This window comes from Cibotium barometz, chromosome 7 (assembly GCF_041138505.1).
Source record: "Cibotium barometz isolate CiBa-2024 chromosome 7, ASM4113850v1, whole genome shotgun sequence".
Taxonomy (NCBI): Eukaryota; Viridiplantae; Streptophyta; class Polypodiopsida; order Cyatheales; family Cibotiaceae; genus Cibotium; species Cibotium barometz.
In genome coordinates, this window is record NC_141052.1 from 26,209,258 (window position 1) to 26,232,225 (window position 22,968).

Sequence of the window (22,968 nt, forward strand, 5' to 3'; positions counted from 1 at the left end):
TAAAATTTTAAACTTTGATTTAAATGAGGAGTGTTTAAATACATTAAAGTATTGAAATGCTTCATTAGATATGGGCTCGAAGGAGGGAATAGGTGTCATTAAAGATGGTATATCAAATGATGTTTTAATCCTATATATTTGTCTTTTATTTTATAAGAAAATGCTAGCCTATATTTTGGGCTGAAGGCTTACCTTGCTAAGCTAGAAATTCCACCTAATCATGCTAGAATTAAACTGTAAGATTTTTTAGGAGGACCTTTTGGTGACCACCTAGACCCCCTTAATGCAAGGAGGTAATAAATTTGGATAAGGAGGAACAATGCATGCTACAATGTGACGGAGGAGAAGGTATAATATATGATCCAATAGAGACCCCTATAGGAAAGATAAGAAAGAAAGTTCTTCAGAACTAATGTTCAAGTTGGTCCTTGGAATTTAAGAGCGATCACTGATCCAGATAAAGTCTAGGTTTTGACAATTTGGTTAAAAGATGAGAAAGAGAGAGAGAGAGAGAGAATAAAGTTATACTAATTTTTACAAAAGATCCTAAGGGTCTATGAAACCATAAGTAATGCAATGGTATCATGGATATACTAAGCCATGGAAGAACTAAAAAGGATTAAAAAAACACCACTTTGTATATATGTCCAAATGTATAGATCTAGATGTATACCAATGTGTGTACATCGAGATAGTAGATGATTATCCTACAATCCCTCCTCAACCCCATCGCTACCAATCGTAGGGTAGAAAGAGGGCCAGGCCTCTATGATATGTGCCTGCGTGTGTGTGCATGTGCATGTGCATGTGTGTGTGTGTGTGTGTGTGTGTGTGTGTGTGTGTGTGTGTGTGTGAGAGAGAGAGAGAGAGAGAGAGAGAGAGAGAGAGAGAAGTTATTGTATTGCCTTTAATAAGTCAAGGTTGCTCCACAATTTGTGAAGCAAACTTTTACTTGTTTTTCTTTGTAGGAAGTTTAATTCTTGCATTAATCTTACCTTATTTTCACTAATCATGCATTATATAAGGCTTATTAGATAGATTAGAAGAAGTAGGATAGTTAGTGGGATAATTAATATAGATTAGGATAGTTAATGAGATAATTAAGATAGCTTAGGAGAAGTACGTAATTAAGAAACAAAATTTTTGAGATTAGTAAAAATTAGCTAACATTTAGCTAGGTAATATCCCCTATTTCTTGTGTACGCACTACCACCTCCACACTCACCACCTTCACTCTCTCCTTCTTGCATTTATTGCAAATAAGTGGAGGACAAAAAAATAGGGTGGGGATTGCCATATCTAGCTAGGTAATATCCCCTATTTCTTGTTTATGCACTACCACCTCCACTCACTCTTGCATGTGAGTTTATTCCAAATAAGTTAAGGATAGAAAAGAAATAGGGAGGTGATTGCTATGTAATTGGCACCTGTAGGTCTACTAGCATCAAATTACTCCATATTTTTAAGCTTGTGAGTAGACTTAGTGGGACAAGTGACTTCATCCAATAATTGGAGATGTTTGACCATATTTATCAAGCTTTTGGACACATTGATGATTAAGTTAAAGAGAGTGCATTAGGTTTAACCTTGGACAAGAAATCTAGGAAACATCTCAAGTCTCTCAATCCTGATAATAAGGCAAAAAAACAATGCCTTAAAAGCTACATTCATAGTTGGGCATAAGATGGAGTCCCATCATACATGCTCTATGTAGTGATGTAAACTAAGGGGGAATCCATCAGAGATTACATTGCACATTTTGGTACCTTAATTTGAGATGTGACAATAGTAAGAGGCTAAAAAATGAGAAACTATGGCCATGATTCCTCATGTGATTAAAGGATAAGAAACTTCAAGACACCTTTTATACATAGAAACACACCTCTTTTGAGTGTTCTAGGTAGCAAAGTATTTATGTAGAGAAACAAAATCATTATTGCAATATCCTTTAAATAATATATAGATATTGTGGATATTTGTGACAATTGGAGGTATTGTAAATTTAAAAGTGGGTAGTTTATTTTAGAAGTGGATAGTTTATTTTAGAAGTGGATAGCTTATTTTTCATTTCGAATAAAATTTTGAAATATGTTAATAAATATTCTAGCAACTTTCTAGTGCATAGCCTAGTGGTAGTGCATCAAAGTCACAAGGAGATCACATCCTGGGTTTAAATCACACTAGAGTTGAAATGAGGAGGGGAGGTATCAGGTTTAAATCACACTAGGAATTGATAAGAGGCATCATATTGTAAGGTTTGCTTGCAAGGGAGTGGGGAGGGCCACCCAGTATTAGTCAATGCACAGTTAGCAACTTGATAGTGCATAGCCTAGTGGTAGTGCATCAAAGTCACAAGGAGATTAGGTCCTGGGTTCATATCACACTAGGGTTCAAATGAGGAGGGGAGGTATCATGCCTAGATCACACTAGGCATGACAAGAGGCATCATATTGTAAGGTCTTCTTTTGCAAAGGAGTGGGGAGTGCCACCCTCATGTGTGTGATTATAGATGTAGGAAAATCATCTCTCAAAAGAAAAAATGCAGCACTTTATATTGTGTGATCCAAGATAAGATTCAAAATTTATGCATCCCACAAGTTTACTGAAATGTTCTCAGAAAATCTCGCCAAATATTTATACACTCTATCATTCTTCCACCCATGATTTTCTCTCCTTGGGTTACTTTCTATTTTCTATTCTAGTCTTTTTAGGGTAAACGCTAATCTTCTATCATTTTCTCTCCTTGGGTTACTTTTTATTTTCTATTCTAGTCTTTTTAGGGTATACACTAATCTTGTATCATTTTATCTCCTTGGGTTACTCTCTATTTTCTATTCTAGTCTTTTTAGGGTATATGCTAATCAATTCTATTGCATCTATAAGAACATATTTTTAAATATATATGAAATAATCATAACTATAAATTATGATATGTTTTCTAATTCACTAGAATGACTTTAACTTGTTGTGAATTTGATAATACTAAAAATTAGAACATGATGTGTCCACACTTCAATGTTTGATCTCCCATGCATGAGATGCATAAATCTATCATTGAAGAGAGAGAGAGAGAGAGAGAGAGAGAGAGAGAGAGAGAGAGAGAGAGAGAGAGAGAGAGAGAGAGAGAGAGAGAGAGAGAGAGAGAGAGAGAGAGAGAGAGATGAAGTAATTATGATGAGTAATAATTAATAAATCATAATTAAGTGACAAGTATTGATATCTAGATAGGAGCATGGATCAAGTAAAACTCTTTTAGAAGCCCAATTATATGTTGTTACATACATAATTTCATGAATACAAGGTACTTTTGTTAATAGTCTCTATGAATACAAGGTACTTTGTTAATATATTTTCGATGGCTATACTTTCTCCTTTTTACCTATTCCATTTTCAATTCACATGTACTACATGTCTATGCCCATAAATTTAGAAATCCAGTTGCTTTATTTTTTATGATGTACCTACATGTATATGCCCGTAATTTACATATCATGCCTTTGTATTTTTAAATATATACCTCAAACCTTCTGCAATGTTGGTTGTAACGAAATCACCTCAAATGTTTTTGCTATGTTGGTTGTAACGAAATTAGTAGCAATGTGATTTGTATATATCTATCACAGTAAAAACAAGTACCTCAAAATGGTACCTCAAAATCACGATTTATTACACAAGTTTTTATAGAGTGTAGTGAGTCCACAAAAGATTGATCACTTGATGAGTCATACTTTTACAAAAATTATAAATTAATATTTTTACCAAATTTGAAGCTCTTTAATTTCAAAGAACATTATATGCCACAAACAAGATCTCAAAAACAAAAACTATTTATCATAAGCTTTACTATAATCAATTGTATGAGTCTACGTTTTCTCCCATACATAAAACAAATTTGAACAAAGATATTGGTACATACACACATCAAAGTTAGATAGAAATAATGTTTATTTAGCTATGTTTATCTTGCAAGGAAAATGAACCCATAGTAAATAATAATTCAAATAATGTCACCCCATCACTTATTACTAGACATTAAAATTTTACAAGAAGCAATTTTATCTTTTGTTTTAAGTGAATTTTCTCTGTATGAGGTCCCAATAAAAATATTTATAAAACCATAGATAGTATAAAAAAACATCCTTGAACATAGGGTGATTTTTCTCCTTTAGGAATACTGTAGAAAAGAAATTCTATAATGACACCTTTCCAAATTTTCAGGCTTTAACACACATGACCACTTCCACATGCATTATCCTAAAAAATATTGCCCGAATGCACAAAAGTTTATTTAAAAAGTGAGATATAAGCCCTAAAAAATCAATGAGATGTTTTTTGAAAGTTATAATCTACAATAAGATTAAGATGATTTCCATATCAAATTAAGTTATGATGAAAATATAATGTTGATTTCCAAACAATCCACCCTATAAATCTTAAATCTTTTAAGTTCTCATTTGATGGTAAAATTTTTGTATATTTAATGACCCATTCTATATGGTGCATCATAGTGGCAATACCCATTTTGTCTAGAAGATGAGGGGGTTTCTAATGGTTTATCAAAGCTAAGATAAAGATTTTGTTGGTTGAGAACTATGAGTGCATATCTATGCACCCTCAAAAATTATGCCAAAGATAATACTTTAATGAGAATGGGGTACCATCAAGACATTCTATGTGGAGCATCCTAGAATAACATTCTTATTAAGAAGAAACTTGTAGTGCTTTTAAAACCAAGTGAGATGCAACTTGCCTAAGAACTTGTGTAAGGCCATGTACATATATCCCCCCTATCCCCAAATTAAAATAAAATTTAAAAATCATATAGAAAGTCTAACAAAAAATTACACATTCTTATGTACTTGGATTAATAAAAAGCACTTGGATCATGGATGTAGAGGATGTACCTTACCATAAGTCTTGTTTTTTATGACTTTAAAAGATTTTTTTTAAATGTGAAAAAAACATTCCTCTTTAATATTATAATTCCTAAAATAAAACTTACAAAACCAAATAGTCATTGATAAATTTATTGATAATATGAGTACTAAAAATATCTACAAAGCATATCTTTCCATGGTCATTATTAAGGTTGTTTTTCCAAAAAGTTCTCAATTTTGAGTTTTACTTTAAAAATACTTTTTTTTAAATGTAAGCATGCTATAAGTTCAATTTATAATTCTTTTCTATGTGTTTAAACCTTTTGCATGTAACTCCATCACTTGTGAAGACATGTTATTCCAAAAAGTTGTCCTCAAAAGTACTTTAGTATCTTTGAGCCTCTTGAGTGATTTTAAATATCATAATTTTTTTGGAAACTCATATCATGTTACACATGTATTCTAGACAAGCACACTCATGCAAATTCATTTTTATTTGCCCTCCTTTTTCTTCAACTTAGAACTCAACCTTTCTTGCTAAATCCACTTTTTAGCTCAGTTCCAAAACTTGTTAAATATTATTTACCTCTCTATAACATCATTGATGAATAATGTTTATTTCATATCCTTATTTAAAACCATTGTATATATTCTCTTATTAGGATTCATAATATTCGTTTAGAGCTAGGTATCTTCAAATTAACATGATAATAACTATTGTAAAAAATCCCCCAATATTGTAATTATGTTTTGTGTCCTCATAATATCGTCTTCATCCCTTAGTGTGTAGCCAAAGATGTCATGACACTAGGTGTCCCCCAATATTTTCATTATGCTAGGTGTCCTGATAATATCTCGTTCAATATCCCTTAGTGTAACCAAACATGGGAATATGATTCTAAACTTGCATGTAGCCTATCATGCAGTGTAACCAACCTTGATATTGATTTTTTCATACCATGATAAGATAAATGATGCTTACAATGTTGGAGTCAAACGTAAATCAAACTAATTATGTAATAAGTTATAGATTGTGATACAAAACACAAACACACAACCTTTCATGGGAAAATTAATGAATTTTGAAAAAGATCATTATGATAGGCAAAAATTTATTTCCCACATTCATGTGCTCCAAAGAAAGGAGTGTTCATGGTATGAACAAAAAATAAGGATATGGAGCCTATATACATAAAAACTATAAAGCAACACAAGTAGTCATTTTAGATGAATGAATAATGATTCATGAGGATCGATGCCACTAATTCATTTTATAGATTCCAAAGAGTGGGTCAGTTAATATCAACCACTCATGGTCAAGTCCAACTTGATCCAACCGGCCATGCTGCCTCATTAAGTAATATTTGACTACACATAAGGCCATACATTCATCTTGGGGAAGCTTCTAGTCCCATATAAACTTGTTCATGCCTTACAACTCAAGGATGAGGTATAATGAGAGCATCTACTTTATCCCCTAGTGTAGGGAATATCAATTCACACTTGCATGTCACATGTAAGGTAGTGTAACAAACCTATCTAAGCTATGTTTATAATATTGCAAGGCATGTAGGCTACTCATCCATGCTAATTCCTCATAAAGGGGGCCTTACAAGATAGAGCTAGCATGTACTCATGCAATTACAAGGAGAGGGTGGGGCATTGTTTTTTTTATAAAACTTGATGTTATATAGGTTTCCAATCACCAAAGCTTATTTTTGATAAACAACTTGTATGTTCTATGGAAGAATGTTTGAGTATCTTTCCACTCCCCCTTGTATCCACACCCACAACTTGTATGTTCTTTGGAAGAATGTTTGACCTTTTGATAAACAACTTAATTATTCTGTCACTTAGCATACACATCTTACTTAGACTATTGAAAAATCTTCTTCCATGTTCAAGAGAATGGTTAGACTTTTTTTTTTAAAAGGCTACTCTATGTAATTATGTCGATTGTTAATCGATCATTGTCAATTCACAAAAGAAGAGTCCTTTTTCAAATGTAAGTAGAGTTCTTATTTAGAAAAGAAATCAAAATGTGTAGTATTTACACAAGTTTTTTGCAGCATGTTCTTTAGTGTAATAGTAAAAAAAATTTGTAAATGTAATTATGTCAATTGTCAATCTATCTTATTTAGATGTAGTATTTACACAAGTTTTTTGTGGCATGTTCTTTTGCATAATGTTAAAAAACAAATTGTAATAAGATTAAGTTAAGTACTTGCATCGATATATCAATTTATTCAAGGAAAGTATTAAAGTACACCAATAGTGAGTACTTGATTGAAAGTGAGTAGTAGAGGTGCAAATAACAAAGTCCTTTGAGTGAATCTAAAGATGAACTAAGCTTGGGATTGACTATCTATGCTTCTTACACCATGGCTTTCTCTAGGAGTTTTAACTTAAAGCATAGGGGATGCTTTAAGTTAAAGCATAGGGGATCCTTTGAGTGAATCTAAAGATGAACTAAGCTTGGGATTGACTATCTATGCTTCTTACACCATGGCTTTCTCTAGGAGTTTTAACTTAAAGCATAGGGGATGCTTTGAATGTGTCCACGGTGATGAAGCAACATATATTGAATAAGGAGGGGTGTTTGAAAGTTAATGGTATAATGAAGGATCAAGACTCTGATGCCATTCTTTTTGAGTCTTGACTGTGATATTCGGAGTCTTTACACATATATGGATGGTGTCCAATTTTATGGAGGAATCTTAGCCATAGAACATGCAATCTTGGTTGTCTAAGCATAGACCATCCACTAATATAGGATTAATAAAGGTGGAGTGAATGAGGTCTCGATACCTTTCACGGGTGAGCAACAAGACAGAAATTGCGGCTGTCTCCGTTCACGTGGGAGCTGCGGGTGGTGGAGGCTTTCAAACTTTTGTACATGTACTGGTAATACAGGGGCATTAAGGTTGCCCATGCCCATGCAAAGCATGCATTTGGAGAGCAGACTGTTGACGTTTAGAGAGAGGGGGAATATTCAAGCAGAGGCTTAACAGAGAAGACTTTCTCTTTCGTGTGTTTTGGATTTCGTGAAGCGGCTCCGACCGCTGACAAATCTGCACAAGGCGCGGGGAACGCATGAGATGTACCCCATCCCCACACGTACTCTCTCGGATCGCGATTCGCAATATTCTCTCTCTATCTTTTCTCTCTCTCTCTCTGTCTCTCTCTCCCGCATAGCCCCATTTCTCTCTCTCTCGTATTTCTCTCTTTCTCTCTCTCTCTATATCTGTCTCAAAGACCCATCAACACACTATCTTATGTTTCTCTCTCTAGCTCTTAAAGACCCCATCTCTCTCTGTCTGTCTGTCTCTCTCTCTCTCTCTCTCTCAACAAAGACCCATCAACACATTTTCTTATGTTTCTCTCTCTAGCTCTTAAAGACCCATCACACACATTCTCTCTCTCTCTCTCTCTCTTTACCCATCTCTCTCTTTGAACAGAAGACCCATCTCCCTCTCTCTCTCTCTCTCTCTTTGTGATTCTCTCTCTGATCTCTCTCTCTCTCTCTCACTTTCATATCCATCACACACACTAGGTACTGCTCGCGTTCCTTTGCAACAGCTGACTCTGGTTGAGGCATCCGTCCATGTTTTGTATTGTTCTATTTTTATCAAGCACGAGAGAATATCTGTACCAGAGGCGGGACGCATCATTTAGTCCTTTTGTTGTGAATGTGTTGTTTCCTTTTGTCGAGAGTATAGTCACAGGCAACATTATAAGTTTACAACTAGCAGCCTAGTAGGGATCATCGACATCAGAAACAGATATCTGATCTCTCCCTCAGTCCAAAAAAGAAAGCCAATTCTGTTTGATTTTTAGCTTAACTAGGTGAGCGTACATTTGCTTTAAATTCACTGGTAGATTATAGTAGGAGGTTTTTATGTATGTTTTCATGGACGTGGCCTTCGCAGACGATAATACTACTCTCTATAATGGGTGATGTCGCAGTCTCTATCACTCTATTGCTAAAATTCTGTGTTTTTTTTGCGTATTTTTCTGCAGTCAAGCTCGTCTTAGCGATTCTACAAATATTCTTCCTGGCTTGATTTATTGCATCTTTTTGTTAACGCAGGGATAGCATGGAATCGAGCAGCAACAAGTGCACAGCTAGCAGAGGCGATCATGAGCTCTACGGGCCTCAGATGAAGACTGCTAACGATGATGATCACGATGAGATAATAGATCAGAAATCAAGCTTGCCGCTGCAGGCAGCAAGGGTTCTGAGAAAACGCGCTAACGGGACCTATCGCTGTTTACGCGGACGTCCAATTAAACCCAAAAGATCCTTAACAACGCTGAGGCAAACACTTCGCCAGAATCTCCAAGGATCACGTCGAGGCACAGCAGCTACAGTAAGCCCTAAAAAGGATAGAAATGATGTGAGTAGCGTATTTCTTTTATAAAAATTCGTGGTGTATTTAATTTAATCTTAATCGTAATAGCTCTTTCAATTAGAGTATGCAGCTGAATTAGCCTCCGTCGTAAGGTAGGGTTAATTTCTAACTTAATTAGGAGAGCATCATGATTGCTTTCGCAGACGACATCGACGCTCATTCTCAAAGCATACGCGTACATCCAAGAGCTCAAGGGGCGCATCGCCCACCTTACTTCGGAGATTAGGCTTCATAATGCGCGTCAAAACTCCACAGATGCTGCAATTCCCTTGGTAATTATATTGTGTGAATCTGCACCTAGATCCTGCTGTGATTATTAATGACGATATAAACATGGCCTTAAACCATTTTTACGTTCTCGTGTTTTGTTATTCTCGTCAACAGGTACGCGTTGTTACACTACAGCATGGCTTGTACATGATTCACGTCGCCTGCAAGAAGTGGCCGGGTTTGCTCGTAGCGTTGCTCGAGAGTTTCGAGAGTATTAAGCTGAACGTGTCGGAGGCTAGCGTTGCCTGCCATGACGACATGTTTACATTCGACACCCTTGCCATGGAAGTGAGATAAGTTCAAAACTATTGCTAACAAATATCATCTTCCACAACCTTACCTTATCATTTGATTTATATGTGTTTACCTTGATATGCATGTGCAATTGAACTCTAGCTCTCCTTTTGAATATGGTCGTCTTGATCTTCAAATGCATGTGCATGTGCAATATGTTTGTCTCATTTTATGCTTATGTTTCTCTCAAACAGAAGGAACACTACTTGGCACCAGATCAACTAAGAACCCTTATTCTCACAACTCTTCAGAAGGAAGCATCCAATACGGACACTTAAAATTTTCAATTTTCTCTTTTTGGCAATGTAAAACAACAAGCATGGCAAAACCACCTATCGATTTATAGTCTTATCTGTAATAACTTTGCTTTAAATTGAAATTACATCTTTTGCATCAGTATTATTTTCAAAAAGAAATCAGAATATATCTATTATTGATATTGAAATAGCACTACAAATCTAAGGCTCGTTATACCTTTGCTTTCTCCAACCCCCTTGATCCCTTGAGAATAATAGGCATCCATGGATTATTGATATTGAAATAGCACTACAAGATCTAAGGGTCATTATACATTTGCTTTCACCAACCCCTTGATCCCTCAAGAAAAATAGGCCTCCATAGATTAGGCGGTCGTACCTCACCCTAGTCATTTCTCATCCATATTATTTAGTGGGGTGTTAAGAAGCCATCTTTAATGAAGGTTCTTAATCTCAAGGAGGGAGAGAAGGAAGAGGGGGGCGGGGTGGGTGTTGTGCGCATTTGGTTCAATGTGTAGAAACCCATATAGCACGTGCATGCATGCATGCATTTAAATATCCATTTCTTTAATTTTTAATGTAATTAACCTTTATTCCCCTTTTGTATACAATAATGAAGTCTTAGTGTAAAACCTCTATAAATATACATTTAAATAAATTACATTAAAATAGCTATTTTAAAAAGCCTTTCTTGTAGGTATGCACTTGCATGTATATGACATGTAAATCTTTCAATTACTTTGTGCATCATGTAACCCCTTGACAACCTTGGGTAAGTTGGCTATGGCCAAATAAATATTGATCAAGTTACCTAGCACATTAGTTCATCACTGGTGTCATGGTGACTCTGTAAATCAACCAACGCATCAAAAAATGCCACCCATGGGTGCAAAAGAAGACATTAGAGTTTAAGAGTGTTTTTCAAAGTTTAGAAACTACTATAGGACTACTTAGTTTTGAGGATTGAAGCAAGGGTAGGAAGATCATTTTTAAAATCATAAAGTCTCATAGTTCTTTTCTTGGTAAAAACCTCACAATGAGTGCCTCAATATGACCTTTACAAGAAATCTTGAAATTTCAAAATTTTAATGTTTGAATTGGTGTATCTTTTTATATATCCCTCATTTAATGTCATTTATCAAGGGTTATCTAGGACTTATACCAAGGAATATTTCAAGAATATCAAATATGAAAAAAGTTTTTTTATAATTGCATTCTCATAAGTTAAAGAATCATGTTAAAAAAGAATAAATTACAAGTCAAAAAGGAATACTTTATTATTTTGTTACATTGATCAAGGCTAAATATATTTGCAATTTTGAAACGTCTACAAGAGGCCAATATCATCATGAGTAACAAAAGAACAAGAAGCATATAACTAGGCTTATGGGTATATTAAACATCTTCTTTCAAGATAATTATGTGGATTTATGTAGCCTATATAGAACTTGGTACACCACTTCTTGTGAGAGGATAGAACAACAGATCACTAGTTCACAAGGAGCCAAATTGGAACCATCATTAGTCATGGATTATTATTGTACCCATACATAGTATGAGTAGTCAAGGATGGGATACATGAACCTAGCCTAGAGAAACTAACCGCAGCCCTAGAGGAACTAACTAATAGGCAAGGGTGGGATATATGCTATTGGCCTTAGAGAACCTAACAGCAACAACCGAGGGTCAGATTTATGCTACTAGCCCTAAAGAAACTACCATGCATAATGTCTCATCTAAACCATGGAAGACCTCTAAAACCACCATGATGGTAGGAGTCCTCTAAAGCACCAACATTAAGGAGTTCCCTAAAGCATAGCATATGAGTTCCACCAACATTAATGAGTTCCCTAAATCATAGCATAAGAGTTCCACAAACCTCGTAGGAGTCCCTCAAGGCATTGATAGAAAACATCTAGCATCCTTAGTAGCCAAGGATGGGATCTATGTTAATAGAATTAAAGGAAGCATGAAAATTCTCTCATCCAACTCCTAAAGAACTAGCATCACACAAGTCCCTTGAAGCACCACTAATAGCATATAGAATTCTCTTCACCTTGGTGAGTCCTTATAGCCTACCTAGAGCATATCCCTTAATCCTAATGAGAACACTATAACAGAATAAGGGTGTAGCAGTGAAAATAACATCACTTTTATAACTAGAAGGGTAAGGAGATGTTGGGCTATTTTCATCGCTAAAAACATTGCTATTTTCAATGTAATGGGTTCACAGCAAAATTTCATTGTTCAACAACATACCGCTACTTAGGTGACATTTCGCTGCTATCTACACTGCAATTAAAAAAAAGATGGGGTAGACTGGGGAGTCCTAGCAGACTCCCCAGTTTGCCCCAGCTCTTTTTTTTAAATTAAAACAAAGTCACAGTTTTATGACACAAACATAAACATGAGAACCACATATATTGTGAAGAATGCAATTGAGCCCAAAATTTATTTTATTTCACGAAGTGGACCAGGCCTTTGGTCATATATACAAAAAATATATCAATGAAGAGGTGGCTAATCGAAATCCTCATCAAATTCTGAGTGCTCATCATCATCGTCTTCGTCCTCCTCTTCACTTCCTTCCACTGCTTCATGCTCGTAATCAGGATCCTCCTCTTCCTCCTCCCTACATACATGCCATCAAGCGCAAGGTAAGCATAGGGCAATAAAATACAATTGGATGTAGATAAGAGAAGGGTTTTTTCACTACTTACCTCATCTCCTTGAGTCCCCAAAATGGACTTGTCCAAGTGTACGCCTTGCGTACACATCCATGCCCACAATTACGGAAGAGGGGCTCTATAGCCATAGTCGCACTCTTCCTTTGTTGGGTCACCCCCAACAACCTCCCTCTACAAAAAACAATTAAGAAAATATATAATTAGTTAAAGAAAACAATATAGTATAAAACAACCCTTCTTTTTAGGCTTGTTTGAATCCCCTTTGTCAGACTTTTCACCACCAGAAGAGGGCTGTCCATGATCAGCCTGAAAGAGGAGAAGAAATAATTACTAAAATAGGTACTCATGAAACGAGCAATGAAGGAGGAATCTTCTCCCGAGCTAGTGTTAAGCCCCTCACTTCCATGGTCAGGGAGCACTTGCCGTCACTTGTTGTTGAAAAGCACGTGGGTGCTTTCTCACAAAGGTGCGTGTGTGCCTCCACTCCTCGTGTGTGCAAACACTAGGCTTTTCCAAATTATTATTTGCTGCTCTCTTAATATTTGCTGCTCTCTTAATATTTTCTCTCCTATTAGAGAGAAAAATCTTGATTCTTCTCTTCATCCACTCCTCCAAGAAGCAAAGACCCACATGTGGAATAAGGAACTCTGACGACTGACGAGCAAAACAAAAGAGGAAACAACACAAGATTGCTCTAACAGAAGAATGCTTAAAGCTTAAACAAAAAAGGCAATATGCGATATTAGAACATTGTTAAGACCTCCTACAATAATCCTTAGACAAGTAGGGTAGACGGTGTCCCTTTCGAATGATAGCTTTTGAGGACTTTCCACACGCTCCCCACTATTAAAGCCAAAGGCAACTCTCTTTTACAAGAGAAGAATAGTGAGAAGATTGAGGTATCCCTCCTTCACTACTACAACCACCTACTCGCGGATAACCAATCCTAACTTGACATAAACAACATTCTAAATGCAATGATTGGAACAAATTTAGGTGGACAACACATAATTAAGGATGGACAAGGATCTTTTATTATGTGTTCATCCTTTAGTGACTTTGCACTACTTGTGCATGCTTCTGGCTTGTTGGCTCATCTTCACTTATGACAAATGCACACTTGCACTAAGCTTATTGTTGATGCAAGTGTGTATTATTGATGTATGTCGATGCTCCGTGTTAACCTTAAGATAACACATGCGCTCACGTGCTTCTTTGGTTTTCGTTGAGGGTCCAACAACAACAAACAATGGACTTTGTAAGCATTGCTGCTATCTTTTCGTTCTCCTTCTCTAAACCTTTCATTTTGAAATCTAGTTCTACATTGTCGACTATCGAACAACATGCACCACATTTTTCATAACTTCTAGATTATGACACTCTCTCCCCTTTTTACTTAGTGATTTTATGAGATCCTTAATCCTTTGCATCCATGCCCATCATGGTGCATTGAATAGATATGTAAACACTATTATAAGCTTGCATTGCCTCCTAGAGTATCCTAATAACCCTGTAATGCCTTTACACACACACTTAATGAACTATTAAAACCCACTAAATTTTAAAGGTCTCTGGATAATTGGATGGATAAATACATCTCTTAACCCAAAGGTTGACATGTTTTTTTCATGTATTTGTCTCTTTTTGCATTATCTCTGGCAAATGCCTTTTACTCATTGCCGTTCTTTTATACAATAGCAATGCATACTCGATCTTCAATTGGAAGTGAATGTCTCTCTTCCTATTCTGGCATGTATCCTAAAATTGATAGCATTGCTATATCATCATTAAACACATAACTATTAACCCAAAATTAGCTTTTATATATTTATATAACTCAAAAAATTAACAAATAACATAACTTTATCCATAAATAACATTATTGAACATAACTATAGACTTCATAATTATTTTTCACACACTTGTTTCACTTAAAAAATAACAATGAACAACCCAAATAACACAAAAATAACATCATTAATCTCAACTATTGACTTTAATTTCATACATGACTAAATCACATTTAAAATAATAAGATGGTCAAAATAGAAAAGTAAACATCATTAAACACTACTATTAATCCAAAATTAGCTTTTATACATTTGCATAACTCAAAAATTCAACAAATAACATAACTTAATCATAACTATTAATCAATAATTATCTTTCACACTTGTTTCACTTAGAAAATCACTAATAAACAACCCACATAACATAGAAATAATATCATTACACTCAATTATTGGCTTCAATTTCACACATGACTAAATCACATTTAGAATAGAAATATGGTCAAAATAGGAAAGTAAACATAATAATTGAGACTAAATTAAACCATAACAAAAAAACAAAACACAACAAGATGGCATACTGCCATTGGAATCTTATTCTTTGATTATTTTACAGAGATTAATAAACACAAAGATGATAGAAGGGGAAGATTAATATGTGGTTCCAACTAAATGGCACCAAATAATCAACATACCCTTAAATTTCTCTATCATAGAAGAGCAAAAACCCTAAGATTAAAAAGTTCTAAAGTCATTAATGTAGTTTAGGGGGGAAAGGAAGCTTTTGAGCATAGCAACCGAAGGAAACAAATATAGTTTTAAATGAGGGAAAGCAAAAAATCTAGAGTAATATCTTATCAAAGCATACTAAACTTGCCTTAAACTAAAAACCCTCTTTTTCTTGTTCTATAAATTTAGAGAAGTCTCTAAATCATAAACCCCTATCTAGAGTAAAGCAAAAAATTCAGAGTAATATCTTATCAAAGCATACTAAACTTGCCTTAAACTAAAAACCCTCTTTTTCTTGTTCTATAAATTTAGAGAAGTCTCTAAATCATAAACCCCTATCTACTCAATGAAAAAAGATGAAAATTAATAACTACACTCTTACAGCACAGAGGTTATAGGCATGCGTAAAAAGAAGTTCAAAAATGTGATGTCTACATCAAGTCATTCCATTTTTTGACTTCTCCCATTGTGAAAAACATAAATGCAATCTATTTTAATAGATTTAGAAGTTAAAAATTCATGTGGGTATTTAAGAGTGTCACATCTTACATACTTCATATTTTTAAATCAAATAGAATATTATTGTTTTAGTTTTGAGAATATTGAGGAAATGTGGTTCCAATTTTAGACATAGGATAATATTACAATAAAATTATAGGTAAATCTCTTATAATAAAAATATAAAGAGATCTCCTTGATTATAAAAGAGGAGAGAGAATGGCAATGTTATAACATTTTTCACCATTTCCCCTTGATTCATGGAAGAGAGAGAAAGCCCTTAAGGGGAAGAATGGAGAGTCCATATTTCTCCTAATGGTATCCTTTAGCACTAGCCACTTTGCTGGAACAACCTATGGATTATTGACTATATGTTGGATATGATATTCTACACATTCTTATAGTCTTCATGTAGTTGCTCATATCCATAAATCAAGGTGAAGACAATTTACGAGCGAGAGAGAGAGAGAGAGAGAGAGAGAGAGAGAGAGAGAGTTTTGTCATATATTTGGTCTTAGTGCTCTCTACAGGTATGCATGAAGAAGACTTCCAAGATACTTTCAAGCAAGAAATAACTGTTGCTCCACCCTTATATTGTATTTTCTAGAGGAATCTGCTAGCTTATGTTTGTATGGCCCCCATTCTGAGAAGTAGCCATGCTTAAACAGCCTAGGCGCCCGACGTCCTTGTATTCACACGAGAACATGGCCTAAGAGGCTAGATCATTTAGAGACACCTTGAATTAGATTTGGCACACTAACAAATAGGATACATGCTACATTGGACCGTTATCTCATAATCCAAAATTCCTTCAAGATATAGTTTGATGTTTTTGTTAAAAAATAGGATATATATTTGCCCAACTTACATATAATAGTTTGATATTCCTTTAAGATATAGTTTGATGTTTCTATAAAAACTAGGATATGCATTTACCCAACTTACACACAATCATCTCATGAGAAAGATGAGTATATTTGCCCAACTTACATATAATAGTTTGATATTCCTTTAAGATATAGTTTGATGTTTCTATAAAAACTAGGATATGCATTTACCCAACTTACACACAATCATCTCATGAGAAAGATGAGTATCCTATTTTTTATAAGAACATCAAACTTCAATATTATAGATTGATGTTTCTATAAAAATACGATAATATGCGCTTTTCTAAATTACATATAATCATCCCATGAGGAAGATCAATGTTTAAAAGTACCATCTAGAGGATATTCTTATTCTTTGCATGTGTGATGTACAATTACCATTTGTTGTTAAACATGCAAATTGTTGGACTTCCCTTATGAAACTAATAAAGACAAGGATGAAGAGATTCTTAATGCTCATGAAATCAATAAAGGCAAGCGTGAAGAGATTCTTGAATCTTAATGCTTATGAAATCAATAAAGACAAGGGTGAAGAGATTGTTGTGTGTGTCACAATCAAACAATGACAAGGGTGAAGCCATTCTTAATTCTATCACAATCAAACAATGATAAGGGTGAAGAGATTCTTAACTCTATCACAATCAAGCAATGACGAGATTCTTAAGTCAAACAATGACAAAGACAAAGACAAAGATACAAGTGGCAAAGAAGGCAAAGACAAAGACTTTGCTAGTAGCTCATAAGACATCATACCTTGTAAACAAATAAATATTCCCTATATCTTTGACAATTTCAATAGTTTGCATTTGGAAAAGAGGTAGATGAAGGAGCGAGAGGAGAAAAAAAAGTTAGAGAGAAAGGGCAAGAGAGGACGCAAAAATCACATAAACAAGTTCAACAATGTCTATTTAATGCCTCTGTATGTTGTTGCAAGAAATTATCAAAACTAGGTGTTTAATAACTGTAGAAACTAGGGTTATTAAATCAATTATCAAAACTAGGCTTTTAATAACCCTAGAAACAAAAGCAGACAGAGAGCTAAAGCATGTCTCATCACTCACAGGTGAGTAAGGCCACAAAGGCAGCCGGATCATAGAATATGAAGGAGCCCACAGCTATAGAACACACACACACACAATCAGCAGAGGCGAGCATAGATCCAAGGCCCACCATTGATCAGAGAAAGGACTGCGGACTGCACATGAGAACGATTGAGCGGAACGATGAGGAAAACTTGATAGGGTAGTGGTGACATCTTTTGGTTTTTTTTTTTTTGCTTGTAATATATGGGCTTGATGGATGTTAGTTCTCTTCCCCTTTTGCTGTCGGTGATCATCTGCTTTTTTTGAATCGCGATCATCGCCCACCTCCTCTCGCAATCATCTTGGCCCCTTCCCTGTTGATGGTGGTTGCACTTATTGGTGGGTTTCTCTCTTTTCTCTCTCTCTCTCTCTCTCTCTCTCTCTCTCTCTCTCTCTCTGTGTCTCTCTTTCTCTCAAAAGGCCCTCCGTCATGGTCGTGGGCACGCTGCAGCTTCTGTTAAAGACAAGAACCCTATCTTTTATATTCTCTGTCTCTACATGTCTCAACCTTTATTCTCCCTCTCTCTCTCTCTGCCTTGCAGCGCTCTAGAGAGAGATGAAACAGGCAGAGGACCCCGGTAGTGCAGGAATCGGCAGAGAAGTCGAACAATGACTTGGTCAAATTATGGAAGGAAGAGAAGGAGACCGGTAAGAAAATAACTCGGAGGCTGCAGAGACGATACCGAAAGCACCTACGTACAGAAGATACCGAAAGCAGTTACGTCTGCCACAATACAGAAAAGGGAGAATCATCTCGAGCAGGAACAGTGGGTGAAAGAACACTTCTCATCCTTTCTTCATGGCTCCTCGTGTTATTGTTCAATGCTCAATGCTTTAGACGTTTTTTCCCCCTCTTGCGTGTTTTCTTCAACCTTATAATTTCTTTCTTCAGTTTTTTTTTTTGGCTTGTATACCTCTCCTAGTTTTACAATTTCTGCATTCTTCATCCCTAGATCCTTCTCTAATAAGGATCTCACAGTAGCTTAATTTTCCTGATACTTTTGTATTAAGGAATTTTGATAATGCCCTAAGATAAAATTATCGTTTCTTAAAAAATATGGCCTCCTCTCTTAATTATTGGCAATATCCAAAGAACACACACCATCACCAACCCATTGTAACAATGATGTAGGCTTATATAAGTTTTGGTAATTCGACCAATCAAATGTAGAGATTTGTCACAAACAAATACATATGTATTTTGTACATGTCTATCTAAGTTCTCTCTTCTTATCTACAATCAAGTCTTTTTCAACTACCTTTTCAACTTGGTTGCAATCCATACCTCTCTATGTATATTTTTAAGATATATGAATGTTTGGATGAAGTGTCTGTGATGAGTCCATTTTAAGATCACTTTTGATAGTTTGAAAGAAAATAAAAGACACCAACAATGATGATATTTCATGAGTGATTAAATACACTAAAGTATTGAAATGCTTCATTAGATATGGGCTCGAAGGAGGGAATAGGTCACTACAAGGGATTGGGCTCATACCCGCGCTCTTAGCCGCTAAAAATGACTTGTGAAAAAAAGTAGCGGGCCCGTGTATCAACGCGTGTATAATCGCGGCCAGAGACATGCGTGTAAAACCGCGTGTACAGTAACTCTCAGACGCGTGTATACACGGGAATTTAGCCGCGTTTTTTTATACAGACGCGTTAATACACGCCCCTATACACGCTTCTTATTATATTAGACGCGCTTATACACGGGTGTATAGCCGCATCCTGCTCATATCCCATTTCCCAGACGCTTTTTTACTTGCGTCTATACACGCGTTTCTTTAATTTAGATGCGCTTATACACGCGTTACTGCCAGTTTATACGCGTTAATACACGCGTAATTTCCAGGGTATCCGCGTAGATACACGCGAATTTTAGCAGTGTTGACGCGTTTATACACGCGAACAGAGAGCAAAAAAAAAATCCAGAGAGTGCTATTTGGTGCCTGAATACTGTTCCAGCATTCCAGCACCCAATAGCACTCTCTGGTTTAGGGTTTTTGGTGCATTAGACCATCCCATTAGACCATCCACGAAGAACATATGCACGAGGGAGATTAAGACAAGAACGACATGAATGCATACATTGTCATTACACGATTCAAGACAGCCATGAATGTAATACTATCGATCAATCAATTCAATATTACTATCAAAATTTCATACATGTATACAAGGGAGTCCATATCTCGAAGTAGCCCATGGCTTGAGTTTACAAAAAAATATATACAATCACATCCTAAATATGGAATGTGGTCTGAGTACTACTCAGACCCAGATGATGACTCGGTGCTCCCCCCATGCTCAGATGAGCTCGCATCGGTCGGAATGTCCGAGGAGTAGTGCTCACGTCCACCCTCTGCAGCGGCGGCCGGTGGATCATCAGCAGCTTGTGCCTGTTCAAGTAATATATAGTATATAAGTATATATATATGCAATTCAATAAACCAAAACCATTCGTTACGAATTTTCAAGTACCTGTCGACCGTATGGTCTCATGGCCAACTCAAACTGCGCGTCCGTAATACGTCCCTCGGCTCTGAAGATGGCCCACGTGTCACGTCTGCTATGCCGGCGAGCATACGCAGTATCGTGGGTTGTGGGCTTCCTCCCCGTAACCCGTCGCTGTATCATAATCAACACAATTTGTAAGATTAAAACAATTCATAGAATCAATGAATTAAGTAAACAATCAAATAAAGTGGCAGGATACTTACGAACTCTGCCTCCCATGACTCGACGCCGCCAGATCCGAAATGCGAAGATCCAACGGTCTCCATCTGGATCCGTCGTGCCTCCACATGCTGCCTGCTCTTCACGCCACCCTCTGCTCGTTTCTTTGCCTCCTTCCACTCGCGTTTGTGCGCAGTGGTGTGGCAGGTTTCTCGACAGGATAGCCACCCGCAGCTACATTTAGCCGGTCATCGTACGCGAGTTTTTTAAGGTGAGATCTTTTATTACTTAAGATCTCCCTTATTCGCGTCCTTCCCCATACATCCGAGAATGTAGCATGTGGGGGATTGGGGTACCGACTATGTACAGCCTCTATCACCTCCCCAACTAATCGGCTATTTTGATCTTTAAATTTAATAAAACAATTTCTATATGAGTTTGATACTACCCCACGCATGTACTCCATTACCTCCCTCCCCCTCGCATCCATCACTATCCCGCCCCTATCCGTCACATCATAGCAAACCACTCTCTCCATCTCTCTCATCTCCTCCTCTTCCGAACTGTCTCCTCTAACTCTTCTCCCTCTATCTCCTCTCTCACCCCGTGCCCTACTACCTCCCCCACCTCCCCCACCTCCCCCACCAAAGCACCCGCCGCATCCTCCACTCCCACTCTTCCTACTGCTGCGGGTGGAGTCACGACTGGGGGATTGTCTACGTGACGGTGGCTGTGAGCCCTGACGTGACGGTGGCTCTGAGGGAGCACGTGATGGTGGCTGTGAGGGTGTACGTGAGTGTGTCTGGGACGAGGTATGTCTCCTCGGTGGACGTGGAAGAGGAGAAGCTGCATGCCGTCTCGTCGGACTCGGAGGAATAGACGGCACTGGAGTGCCCTGGATACTCGCGGTAGGGGTATAGACACCAGGCAGGGAAGGAGGGGGATGGGCATACATATACTCTGTAAGCTCAACCGGACCAGGTTGGCGCCCAAAGTGATTCATCATCTCCATCAACCAATTGCTGTACGCAAATGGATCGGATGAAGAACCTGGAATATCCATAAAGAACCTGCAAACAAACATCATCATGTACATCATGGGCTGTCTCTTGACTCACACATTGTCATTACACAAGTCAATTGCCTGCAAACCATGAAATCTGAAACGCCGCAGTTTTTTGTCTGCAGAAACGCGTGTATACACCCGTCAAAAAACGCGTGTATACACCCGGCAAAAAACGCGTGTATATGCGCGTGAAAAAACTCTGCAGACAGGTTACACGCGCTTCTACACGCGTTTGTACACGCGACCTGCGAAAAAATTTTCTCGAAAAGACCGACCCCCCGACAAAGACATAATGTCCTGATAAAAGGACCAGCCATTGTCGCCCCTGTCAGGATGCAGCAACCCAATCGTGTGCAAAAAGACAAACCCAAAGAGCAAAGAGCAAAGTAAACAAATCTGACAAAAAGAGACAAGGCACAGGACAAAGTGACTCACCTCTGAAAAAGTGAGTCCTCTCTGCTCCTTCTCTGCTCCCTCCTTCTCCCGTGTGTGTGCTCCTTTCTCTGCTCCCTCCTTGCTGTTGGAAGAGGCGAAAACAGGCGAAAACGCATGTACTGTTGATTTCTAAGTTCAAAATCTATATTTGGAGAAGGCGGGCTATTTTTAGTTTAAATATGCCGCCGCGTTTATGTTCGCATTTATGAACGCAGGTATATGCGCGTGTATATGCTTTTAGCTGCGTTGATACACGCGTTTTGCAGAAATTAGCTGCGTGAATACACGCGTTTTTGAGGAAGTAGCCGCGTTAATACACGGAAATTTTAGGAGATAGCCGCGTGAATACACGCGATTTTGTGCTTTCATTAAAAATATGTAATGAGTTTGTGTTTTCTGATTTGTACACAGGATGTCATCAACCTCTTCAAGCAGTTCTGGGGAAGATGAGACAATGCGTCATCGTAATCGCGATGTGTGGTTGAGACAACGGATCAAATGTATGTGTAATCGATGTCAAGGATGCATTGTACGAGCACGTCGGATTACCTTGAATCACATCTCCATGTATGGAGAATGGAATCAAACAGGTTTAGAGGTGAGTAGATGTAAATTGATGGTATTCAAATGACTCATGGTATCCAAATTAAATTAATAGAGTTGTAACATATAATTTGATAAATTGAAGCAGGATGCAGTACCACACCCTAACATGGTACCCTACGCGCGACGAGAGCACGTAAAGCGTCGACGAGATGATGCTGGAGCTTCGGGATCTATTGTCAGAGATGAGTGGGAAAGGGACGACAATAGCCCTGCACCGGCCCACGAAGTTGTGGAAGAGGAGGTGCTTGATGATATGGTGCGGAATCTTTTTAAGGATGATCCCAAAGGTATGGACGACGATGATATGGAACAAGAGCATCTTTATAAAGCTTCATCGACACCGGTGTTTGAAGGGTGCACATTCTCAGTTTTACGTGCTTCACTTGAACTACTTAA

General features: G+C 37.1%; 1 protein-coding gene across 3 annotated transcripts; it reads left to right on the forward strand.

The window, feature by feature from the left end:
- Positions 1-8,572: 8,572 nt before the first annotated feature.
- On the forward strand, positions 8,573-10,243 carry LOC147636833 (uncharacterized). 3 transcript variants are annotated; one of them, XM_086799847.1, is made up of 5 exons: positions 8,573-8,723; positions 8,968-9,274; positions 9,433-9,561; positions 9,674-9,847; positions 10,048-10,243. In XM_086799847.1, exons 2-5 carry the CDS (start codon positions 8,975-8,977, stop codon positions 10,129-10,131), a joined length of 687 nt encoding a protein of 228 aa, XP_086655973.1. In that variant the 5' UTR covers positions 8,573-8,723; positions 8,968-8,974; the 3' UTR covers positions 10,132-10,243. The 3 variants fall into 3 exon arrangements, with proteins under 3 accessions (XP_086655973.1, XP_086655972.1, XP_086655974.1); XM_086799846.1 differs by having other exon boundaries at positions 8,679-8,831; XM_086799848.1 differs by having other exon boundaries at positions 8,679-8,831; positions 9,674-9,856; positions 10,048-10,182.
- Positions 10,244-22,968: the final 12,725 nt, after the last annotated feature.

What these genes read in the sequence shown, in the direction of transcription:
- LOC147636833 (XM_086799846.1), top strand. Translation starts at nt 8,776, where the DNA reads ATGTATGTTTTCATGGACGTGGCCTTCGCAGACGATAATACTACTCTC. An exon ending in CTAAAAAGGATAGAAATGAT is followed by an intron (nt 9,275 to 9,432) that starts GTGAGTAGCGTA and finishes TTGCTTTCGCAG; the next exon opens with ACGACATCGACGCTCATTCT. An exon ending in CAGATGCTGCAATTCCCTTG is followed by an intron (nt 9,562 to 9,673) that starts GTAATTATATTG and finishes TCTCGTCAACAG; the next exon opens with GTACGCGTTGTTACACTACA.